The 12,065-nt window shown below is 35.3% G+C and overlaps 1 protein-coding gene across 1 annotated transcript in view; it reads left to right on the top strand.

Annotated features, from left to right (window-relative positions):
- LOC150076301 (uncharacterized) overlaps positions 1-12,065 on the top strand; it is a 79,973-nt gene that overhangs the window by 8,920 nt on the left and 58,988 nt on the right. The window contains exon 2 of the mRNA XM_090387607.1: positions 1,782-1,911. Within this exon, the coding sequence (XP_090243733.1) occupies positions 1,782-1,911 (130 nt within the window). The remainder of the gene's footprint in view (positions 1-1,781; positions 1,912-12,065) is intronic.

The raw sequence follows: 12,065 nt of genomic DNA, 5'->3' as shown, positions 1-12,065 counted from the left end.
AAATTTTATGTTTAACTTTAATTGATTTTTTAATTAATTGTTTTTTGAATTTTAGTTAATTTTTGAATTGTGTTCAATTGATTTTTTACTGTAATCATTTTCCATTAATCTTTTATTCATTTTAATTTCTGGAGAGTATCATTTGGAAGTGTTCAGTGTTATCATATTGAGGTAAATTTCTCTTATTCTTCTACAAATAATTATTGATAATATGGAGCAGCAAATATATTTTTTTCCATTTAGTAAAATGCCTAAGTGTAAATGCATTTATAAGAAAATTATTCAATGGGATGAACATTAATAATAAAAAAATCACCTTGTTAACAAATATGAATGCACAGTATTCATTTTTTTTTTAAGTATTAGACATAGAGCACATGCTGGTATAAAAGTTCACTTAAAAATGAAGACAACCGTTTCAGTGTGGTACTGACGATTTTTACAAAATCGGTCAATTTTGTTTTTATTTAATACATTATATATAAATATTTAAATAATGACAAAAGTTATAATAAAATAAATAAATAAATATTGAGCTTTCATTAGAGGCAGCAACATGCACATCCTCCATATGAAGCCAAGATATATCCAATATTTTAAAATAAAATAAAACATAAGCCAGTAGTATGGCAAAAACTGTAGAGCAAAAATTAACATAAAAATAACCCAAAATAAAACGAACGAATGGGAAAGGAAAAGTAAGGTAAGACATAAACAGTAGCCGAAAAACCCCTATACTTTAAATCCAATTAATAAAACCGGTATAAAATTTAGAGTAATGCCAATTACATAATAATTTAGTGGTCCCCCCCCCCCCCGAAAGGTACCAGTTCCAAAAGACGTGAATATCACCAAAAAGGGTTAAAGGAACTACTAAAAGATAACAAAATCAAAATAATAGATTGACCATTATGCCCCATATCGACAGAGGACCACGAGGCCAATAATGGTCATGGAATCGCTATACAAATCGCCGAAAAGGCGAAAAGATAGAAGAACCAAACCACCCATTCCTCTTCCAATTGATCTACCAATGCAGAGGATTTGCACGGTGGTGGTCCTTATGCAGCGAAAAATAAATTATAGGACAGACAGCACTCTGACCATTATTGGCATCGTAGTCCTCTGTCAATATGGAGCATAATGTCAGTCTATTATTTTGATTTTATTTTGATTTTGTTATCTTTTAGTAGTTCCTTTAACCCTTTTTGGTGATATTTCACGTCTTTCAGAACTGGTACCTTTCGAGGGGGCATACCGCTAAATTATTATGTAATTGGCATTATTCTAAATTTTATACCGGTTTTATTAATTGGATTTAAAGTACCAAATTATATAGGGGTTTTTTCGGCTGCTGTTTATGTCTTACCTTTACTTTTCCTTTCCCGTTCGTTTTATTTTGGGTTATTTTTATGTTAATTTTCACTCTACAGTTTTTGCCATACTACTGGCTTATGTTTTATTTTATTTTATTTTAAAATATTAGGTGTATATATATATATATACACACACACACACACACACACACACACACACACACACACACACACACACACACAGTTCTGGGTTAATTTAATTAAATTAATTATTTATTTATACTGATATATTTATTAAATATATCAATGCATTTTGCTTATGGAAAAAAAAAATAAAGATATATATAATTTAAAGTTATTTTTAAAAGCATTACTGATATAAAATTGCTTTTTTTTTTTTTTTTGCAATATATATTATATAAATCCAGTTAATCTTGAATATTATAAATATGTTTGTCATTTTAGGTTCAGAGTCTGCTTAGTGTCTCACTTTCTGTGTTTGATGTATATGTGTTACTTGAGGCTCAGCCTGGTAGCATACATTACCGCTATTTTGGTATCAATTTCTTATTTGTATATAGTGGCAATAGACATGGTAAGTTGCTGTTTGGAAAAAGTTAGAGAATTTAGAGTACTTAACAAGTTTTAGAAAAATATTTAAAATTTTTATTACAGTCCTACTCCTTCCCCCACCACCATTCCCTGCAGTATATGTTTTCTGGTTTAGATTAGTGATGAGAATAATTGATTATATGCATATTAGTCTTATGAAATCTACAACAGGAATTTGCAATAATCAGTTATGGAATTTTCATAATTGATTATATTCAAATTAGAGTTGATATTACAAAATTAATGTTTCCAATAGTTTCATTGAGTCATTATATATATATTATACAGTGGTCTCACACACACACACGCACACGCACACACACACACACACACACACACAAGGCAAGTCAAAATTATGTGCCCACACTTTAACAGTCCATAATTAGTGAATCAGATGAGCGATTTGTATTATTTTTTCAGATTGGTTGAAACCCCTAGAAACGATGGAGAACATGCAATTAATTTTTGATGAGAGAAAGGTGAGTCTTAAATGGTACTGGAAATTTGAAAATGTTGTAGAGGATCAGCATATATGGGAAATAATAAAAATAATAACCAGATGAATTAATGAGGCTTATGGCAGAGAAGAAAAATGTACGGGATGCATATAAATTATCAGGCGACACAGAAGCTATGGCAGATATAAAATACAGTTGAACTTGGTTATAACAAGCATCAAGGGACCGACAAAATTTCCTCGTTATAACTGTTACTCACTATATCAATGATATGGAGATCGGGAAACCCCTGGGGCCATTATACAATGAAAACTTTATAACAGTGATGAGTTAACTCTACCTCCTATTTTTTAAAATTTTCAATAACTTGATAAAAAGATAGATTCAAAAAAACAAAAGAAATATTAGAGAGAAAAAATAATATAAGTATATACCTACATATTATTTGTATTAATATGCTAGTATAAACTATAATACACTTAATATTAAACAATTTATTTGTCTGTAATTTTAAAATCATACACTTAATAATAAACATGATTTCAATTAGTCTTTATTTATGAATCTTAAAATTGATGTTTGTTTTTTTAAATATTTCACTTTAATATTTCTTAAGTTTCTCCTTAAAACACTCAATGCATTTTAAGATTCATAGGATTCATTTTTTGAAGGAACTGAGGCATTACTTGCCTCAGTTCCTTCAAAAAAATTGACTGTGTCCATTGCACCTTGAGCTTCTGAGATTGTCGGTACTGATTTTGATTTGTCATCATAACATCATCACAATCATAGTCTTTGCCATTGTCATTATCATCATTGTTGAGCAGCATCTACAATATCACTCTGTAGGAAGACCACTAGTTAACAAGTTGTCATTGACTCATACAAATTCATTAATGTAATCTTTATTAAAACCTACAACATTGTTTTCTTGAAGCAGTTCGATATGGTTGTCAAAGTAACATTGTTCCACGCATCGTTCAATAAATTTATAGCGTCCAATATCGATATAGACTCGGCAAGTTTCTATTTTCTCTGACTGATCAGATGTAGAATTAGAAATCTCTATAAAATCCTCTCAAACTCTTGATTACACCTATGTCCATTGGTTGTAAAATTGATGTCACAATTTTACAACCAATGGACCTCTCATTGATGGGAGGCAGAAACACTAGCTTAATGTTGGACAAATCTTGAATCCGGAGATGTTCAGGACAGTTATCAACTAACAACAAAATATTTTTCTTCTTTTTGAATAGCTCCTTATTCCAATCATTTACGTATTGCTGAAAAATATCCGAAGTCATAATCTCGTCCTTTAAATAATCCTTGGTTTTCCAATAAATGTGCTAAGGCTGTTCAAGAGAAGAATGTTGCGTATCGTAATTGGCTTGTTTCTAATTCTCCCGTTTCATTTTCTACCTACACCAAAGCTCGCAACAATTGTAAAGCAGTTATTAATCAGTCCAAACTAGAGTTTGAACAGGCTAAGAGTGGAAACTTGCTTCTTGCCCTAATGGTAGCCAAGCATTCTGGTCTCTTGCCAAGGCTATTGGCTGCAACTGTTGCCCATCTCTGCTCCCACCTCTGTCCAAACCAGATGGTTCTGTTGTCACTTCAGCCAAGGATAAAGCTGACCTGCTAGCATCTCATTTTTCTTCCAACTCATGTATTAATGATCTTGGTAAAACACCTCCCACCATTCCCAACATGCTCCATTCAATGACACCTGTGGTCTTCCATCAAAAGGATGTCAGAAGGATTTTGAGGAATCTTGATGCTAAGAAAGCTCCAGGACCTGATGGTATTTCTCCACTTGTTCTCAAAACCTGTGCTCCTGAACTTACTCCTATTCTTTGCTGCCTTTTTTTCACTTTCTTATTCCAAAGGTGTTTTTCCTTCTGCTTGGAAATTTGCTCATGTCCAGCCAGTTCTTAAAAAGGGTGACAAATCCCTCCCTTCCAATTATCGTCCCATTGTGATTACTTCTACTCTTTCTAAAGTAATGGAGAAATCAATTAACCGCCAACTCTTAAACTACCTAAAAACCTTCCGTCTGATCAACGATCGCCAGTATGGATTCCGTCTGTGTTGATCCACTGGCGATATTCTGGCTTATGTTACCCATTTATGGACTAATTCAATGGAAAGGTTCGGTGAAACACAAGTAGTTGCTCTTGACATCTCAAAGGCTTTCAATCGTGTTTGGCCTAAAGGTCTTCTAAACAAGCTTCCAACTTATGGTTTGCCAACTGTTTTTAGTAATTGGTTATCCAGTTCTCTCTCTGATCGCTCACTAAGGGTGATGGTAGATGGCTCTCTGTCTTCTAACTTCTCCACTAATGCCAGTGTCCCCCAAGGTTTAGTTCTTTCTCCCACTCTTTTCCTCTTGTATATTAATGACCTTCTTCCATTGACTAGAAATCCCATCCATAGTTTTGCTGATGATAGCACATTGCATTCCACTTTTCATTTTGAGAAACCTTGTCCTGCTCAATCAGCTTCAACTTCTCAGAAATCTGCTACCAATTCCTTAAATGCCGATCTTCTGGTAATTCTCCAGTGGGGCAATGACAGCTTAGTTGATTTCAACCCTTCTAAAACTCAGTCTTGTCTTATTTCTCGCAAAAAGGATTCTTCTGCTCCTATGCTTATCTTTAGTGACACTCCGATTTGTAGGCAAAATGATATATCTCTTTTGGGGATTACCCTGACTTCTAATCTCTCGTGGCACAAGCACATTACAAATATTGCTTCCTCTGCATCTAAAAAACTTGGTTTTCTCTTTCGCTCTCAGAGTTACTTTTCTTACAAACAGCTGCTCACTCTGTATAAATCGTAAATCCGCCCAGCCATGGAATATTGTTCCCACATCTGGGGGTGGTGCCCCCAAAACCTCTCTCAGGCTTCTTGATTCCATTCAGAAGAGGGCAGTTAGGTTAATTAATGATTCATCTCTAACAGAGTCTCTCCACTCGCTGTCTCATAGACGTACTGTTTCTGCTGCATGCTTCTTCTACAGATACTTCCATGGGCACTGTTCTTCTGAATTGGCGTCTATAATTCCCGCTCCCTCTTTCAAAACAGTCCGAACACGTGCCGCCGCCAGCCAACATCCATTTACTGTCCAACTTCAAACTCACAGAACCAACTTTTCATCTTCCTCGTTTATTCATTCAACTGCCGTTTTCTGGAACAACCTTCCTTCATACGTATTTCCAGAAAATTACAGTCTACAGAAGTTCAAGCCCAATGTCAACAAATATTTTCTTTCGTCTTCTCAATCTCCAACCCAAGCACGGTACTAAGTACTATAGGTTCTAATACCTCTTGTGTTTGGGGTTTACATAAAAAAAAAAAAAAAAAAAAAAAAAGCTTTCTTGTTCGCAGTGTAATCCACAGGAAGTTTCCTTACATTTTTGAAACACCAAGGTTGTAACAATTTTCTGATAACTAATAGTTTTTTTTTATCAGTTCCTGTCGTATTTGTGCATATGGGCCACTGTCAAGCTAGCCTTTGATTTTTTATCACCAACACATTTTTCCCCTTTGAATTTAAATGTATTGTCAGGTGTCAGATTATAAAATGGTCCTGTTTCGTTGGCATTGTAGATGTCTTCACCATTGAAATATTTTCTGATTTCTGCCCAAACATGGTCAATCCTTTATTGGATCTGCAGATCAAGATTCTCCACTAATTTTTGCATAAACAATGTTTTATCGGTTTTTAAATATATCAAGCCAACCATTGTTACCTACGAAATCCTTGTGTCCAAATTGTTTAGCAAATTTTTCTGCTTGAACCTTCACAATCGGACTGTCAGTTGACCGCCAATACACAAAGGAGTGTAGTGAACTGTTGAAGTAATGCTGCATCAACATCTGTAAACTCGCACTTTCTTAAATTTTTTTTTTTTTTTTTTCAGTTGTGTTCTTTTCCAATGTCGATATGTAAACATTTTTATTCTTCCACAATGTCGATACTTGAAGAGGAGAACAAAGACTTTTTACACACTTCAGCATTTTTTGCACCACGAATAATTCCACTTTTCGCAAATTGAGAAACGCCTTTCTTTTTGTTATCAGACATGTTTCCAAAGGAAGGGTTCGTTTCTAACTGAGTTTGCTTTAAGAATGATAAAGTGATCTGCATACAAAGTTCTTAGACGTCCCGAAATGCATACAAAGTTCTTAAAAGTCCCGAAATAAATTTATGGTTCAGTGAATACAAGACTATCTGTAAATACGATAATGCGACAAGTGGAATGCCAATGCATTATTATATAGCCCCCATCCCCGGAAGAACAAGCTCATAAACCGACCTCTAATTCGATGCAGGTGGTCATAAAGCTGTTGCCCTTTTCATTTTCATCTATTTCAAGAATTGAGTTTGTTCGAATACCTGAGCAATTAAGAATGTTTGCATAATAAACAAAATTTGTACAGTATATATATGTAGTGTGCTTGTTATAATAGTGAGCGATTGTATGAGAATATGCATAAATTAAAATCATTATGGCTTTTTGCTCATTACAGCTGTGATCTCATTATAACCAAGTTCGACTGTAGTCTGTAATCAAGTCAGAAAGGAGGTTAGGCAGGCGAAGGCAGATTATGAGAAATCTTTGGCAAAGGATGCAAAGAGTTCTTTATTTATGTGCACTCTAGAAGGAAAGGAATGGATCAGATTGAACCACTTAACATAGATGGGTTGACTGTTAATGATCATGCTCAGGTAGTTGATAAACAGAATGTGTATTTTGCATCTACATTCACACATGAGGAGTTATTCAAGGAGGGGAATGCCAGAAGTTTATCAAACTAACAGGGAGCTGAGTGATTTTGTAATAACAGAGTGCAAAGTGGAGGAGAAATTGTTGAAGTTAAACATGAGGAAGGTACCTAGTGTGGATGGGATCTATCCAGTTATATTAAAGGAGGCAGTAAATGAAGTAAGCAAACCCTTAGCCCTAATTATGAGAGCTTCCTTGGATTCAGAAGAGGCCCCCCATGGACTGGAGGTGTGCAAATATATCACCAAATTCACAAAGGGGTTTCAAAAGGTGACACAAGTAAATATTGACCTGTTAGTTTAACTTCTGTTCCGGTGAAAATAATGGAGTCACTAGTTAAAGAAGCATTGCAGGATCATCTAGACAAGACTGCAGTAATAGTTAAGACACAGCATGGGTTTGTTAAAGGGAGGTCTTGTCTGACCAATTTGATTGGATACTATGATGTGGTCACAAAGGAACTGGATGCAAAAAATAATTTTGATATCATACACTTGGATTTCAGGAAAGCTTTTGATACTGTTGCACATGGAAGACTGCTGTACAAATTGGAGTGGTATAGCATTAAGGGTAAGTTGCTGCAATGGATAAAGGGATGGTTGAGTGGGAGATGATGGAGAGTGATAATCAGTGGACACTGCTCTTCGTGGATGGATGTTATTAGTGGAGTTCCCCAGGGTTCGGTGCTGGGCCAATTGTTATTTTGTGTATTCATCAATACTATTGATGAAGGTATATCAGGCTTAATGTCCAAATTTGCAGATGATACGAAGGTTGGCAGGATTGTTAACGATACTAAAGACAGTATGCTACTCCAGCTGGATCTAGGTAAGTTGTGTAAATGGGCTGAGAAGTGGCAACTGAAATTTAACATTGAAAAATTCAAAGTACTGCATATGGGTAGTAATAACCGAAGAGAAATGTACCAACTGTGTGGTACTACACTCGAGGAAGTGAAAAGTGAAAAGGGCCGGGGGGGGGTAATTGTGCAGTGAAATATGAAGTTTGCTGAGCAGTGACAAGGAGGTAATTATCTCGTTGCAGTCAGGCCACACATTGAGTACTGTGTACAGACCTGGAGGCTTCATTTTAGGAAGGATGTAGAGTTGCTAGAACGAGTACAAAGAAGGGTAACAAGATTGCTGAGGGGAATAAAGTGGTCTTCTTACCAAGAAAGGCTTAAGTTCTGCAAATTGCAGTGCCTGGAGGGTAGGCACGTGCAAAGTGATCTCATTGAGGTGTATAAGGTCTTGAATGGGTTAAGCAAGTCCAGTGAGCCAGTGCTCATCCTTTGCTATCAGGAAAAAATGAAAATTAAAAGGACATAAAAAAATACAGTACTCTAAAAAAATTATTTCCTGATATTTTTACTTTAGTAGTAATGTTTTTGGAATAAGAACAACAAATTAAGTATATTAACACAGTTTACTGAGCATAAATTTATTATTCAAGTATTTAAAAAATAAGTAATAAGTAAAAAATAATAAGTAAAAATAATTTCTTAATAAAGTCTTTAGAATATTCCAAATTTTTGAATATTCAGTTCTCATCCACCACGCTATGCCGACTTCTTTTCTTACTGTTTGTGTCTGTTGATGAATGACGTTTCTGAAGCAGCCATGAATCGACATATGTCACTCCTTGGTGGGCCTACAATTTAAAGAAATAGTAGTGAAGAAATTGTTTTGTCATCCCCGAAACTCTGGTTGGGCTGGCGATCGGATTCATTTGTGAAAATCCTCATTCGCATTCACTCGATTAAATTTGTATTGTACTCAGAGCTTTCATCAAATGCTTCAATTCTTCCGAAACTGTCTTATCAATTAGGTATTCCCGAAATGCATGAATTGTATCTCTTTCATTTAACTGAAGCTTAATTGACAATTTTCTAACTTCCTTCTCACCAAATGCCAACATTTCATGTTTAGAAAGTTTAATACCTTCATTGTCCTAATTTTCCTTCTCTCGTCATCAATGTTGTCGTTAGTTCTTAAATTTGAATTTTTTTTTTTTTTTTGAAACTGCAAAATGTCAGTGTCATTCAGATATTCAGCTACTGTGACCGAACGGAGGTAGGGAAAATTTGCGATAAAATGCACTTCGGTGAAACAACAGATGATTATTTGTTGGGGTAAAAGAAAATCACTCCCTCCTAATTCTCGAACCTGGCGCTTACAATTGATTCACTGCGGGGTCCAACCTACGGCCCGTGCAGAAAGTGAATTAAAACAGCATTTTAAATTTCGCTAATTGTCAAATTTTTTTCATCAATTAAATGTTTTGTTTAGTAAATGTAATCGTGTATTGTACTTAATAAAATTTTCGAATATTTTCAATTTTAGGTGTATCATTATTTTTATTTATCCACCTTATATTCATCTTAAGCAGTGATCCTTTCAGGTTGTAAATTTTCTAAAGTGAGCATGTAAAGGCAAATGTAAGGTGTGTGTTTTTTTTTTTGAAAAACAAAGTATATTTTTTATAAATTTAATAAAAACTAAGAAATAAATTAGTGACAGATTTTTTACACATAAGTGTTGGGAATTTGCATTTTTTATATATATCCTGAAAATAAAAGAAGGGTGACATGAAAATTAAAACTTTCTTATATGGGAAATGTAACGCACTAATTTTTCTCGAATAACTTGGTGCGACCCCCGAAAGAAATCTAATTTTGAATATGGCCCCTGTACGGGAAAAGGTTGAATGCCACTCCAGTAGAAGGTGAACATGAGCCCATTGGGAATACCCCATGATCTGCTCACTGTTGACTATTGCAACTTTTCCGTACGTGGGACAGATTGTCGGATAGGTTTTACCAGGTATTCCTAAGTTGTAGAATGGTAATCCCTTTAGCTCTCTCAATTCTTGCTTAGCAGCAGCACTAATTTCCTAAGTTGCCTGAAGGCCAAAAGTGCAAACAGTGTGTATTTAATTAATCTCTCCTAAGCCATTCGTTATATGAAAAATTACTTCGCTCAACAGAAACTATTTTAAATGTAATTTCTAATTTGTAAATTTCTAATTTAAAAAAAAAAAAAAAAAAAAAATGTTATCAAAGGAGTTCGTTAAACAGAGATCTGACTGAGTAATTTAGAATCCTAAAATTAGTTATAAAGTTTTATATAGAAAATATCTTAACAGTAGACAGGGAAAAATGCAAATTTAGTTAAATAACTTTAAGCTTATTTGAATAGTAGGTAAACATGCGGAAAAAAAAAAAAATCCGGAATATTATAGATTTCGAAGTGTATTAAAGGTGTCGGTACTCCGTACTGTTGTGTACCGTCCCAAAAAAGGCACTGCCAACAACTAACCGGTGATCACTACCCAGGGAGACACTCGGAATGACCTTGTCATCGACTAGTCTTCTGTGTCACTCCTTGTCCACAAGCATATAGTCAAGGAGGGATTCCTATTGACCATCTCAACTTTATCTTGTCACTTTATGGCTCTTTCTCTCCTTGAACCAGGTGTTTCCTATGACCAAGCTGCTCAGTAAGCAGAAATCCAACAGCCTGTCGCTATCATCATTCCTAGGTCCTGAACCATGTGGACCCATAATGTATTCTAGTCCTTGTCTCTCCACTCCGACTTTTGCATTCAAGTCACCCATGATGACTATATCTCCACCTGTGATGTTCTCTTCGAGCTTCTCAGCTTTTCCAATTCTTTGCAACTGATTTGCAGTGCATAGCATTGTACTATCTTCAATGTTTTGCTGTCATTCATTTGCAGTTTAATTGACATGAGTTTGTTGCTGATATTATTCACCTCCAGTAGCCTTTCCTTAAACCTGTGATCTATAATGATGGCAACACCTTTCCTCGCCACATCACCAATATAGGTAATGGCCTCCTCGTAACTAACTGCGAAAGCAAAAATAAGAGTGTGTATTATAGGCCTAATGACTCGAATGAGTACAATGAACAATTGTACAGAGAAATAGAGTGGGCTAGTAAATCAGAATGTCTTATAATGGGGGATTTTAACTTCCCAGATATTGACTGGAACTTGTGGCTGGTCACTTGCACACTAGTAAGACTTTTTTGGATTTATTGAATGAGTTTTCTGCAGCGGCATGTTCAAGAACAACCGGAGAGTAATATTCTTGATCTGGTTATCAGCAGTGATTTGCAGAGTTATTAAGGATTGAAAATGCCAGGTTATCAAATTGTAGCAGGGTGCTTAATGATTTTGTAATAACTGAGAGCAAAGTGGAGGAGAACTTGTTGAAGTTAAACATGAAAGGCACCTGGGATGGATGAGATCTATCCAGTTATATTAAAGGAGGCGGCAAAGGAACTAAGCAAACCGTTAGCCATAATTATGAGAGCATCCTTGGACTCAAGGGAGGTCCCCATGGACTGGAGATGTGCAAATGCATCCCCAATTCACAAAGGGGGATCGCAGGGTAACGCGAGTAATTACAGACCAGTTTGTTTAACTTCTGTTCCTGGTAAAATAATGGAGTCACTGGTTAAAGATGCATTGCAGGATCATCTGGACAAGACTGCAGCAGTAATTCAGACACAGCATGGGTTTAAGGGAAGGTTTAACAAATTTGATTGAATATTATGATGTGGTTACAAAGGAACTGGATGCAAAAAATAATTTTGATATCATATATTTACTATATTACTTATAGTAAATATTATTACTTGGATTTCAGGAAAGCTTTTGACACTGTTGTGCATGGAAGACTACTGTACAAATTGGAGCAGAATGTTATTGAGGGTACTTTGCTACAATGGATAAAGGGATGGTTGAGTGGGAGAAGACAGAGGGTGGTAATCAGTGGGTGCTGCTCTTCGTGGACTGTTATTACTGGAGTCCCACAGGGTTTGGTGTTGAGTCCACTGTTGTTTTGTATATTTATCAATGAT

The sequence above is a fragment of the Mastigoproctus giganteus genome, chromosome 13 (assembly GCF_048544385.1).
Source record: "Mastigoproctus giganteus isolate SK-2022 chromosome 13, ASM4854438v1, whole genome shotgun sequence".
In the NCBI taxonomy this organism is placed as follows: Eukaryota; Metazoa; Arthropoda; class Arachnida; order Uropygi; family Thelyphonidae; genus Mastigoproctus; species Mastigoproctus giganteus.
This window is presented reverse-complemented; position numbering and strand designations above follow the sequence as displayed.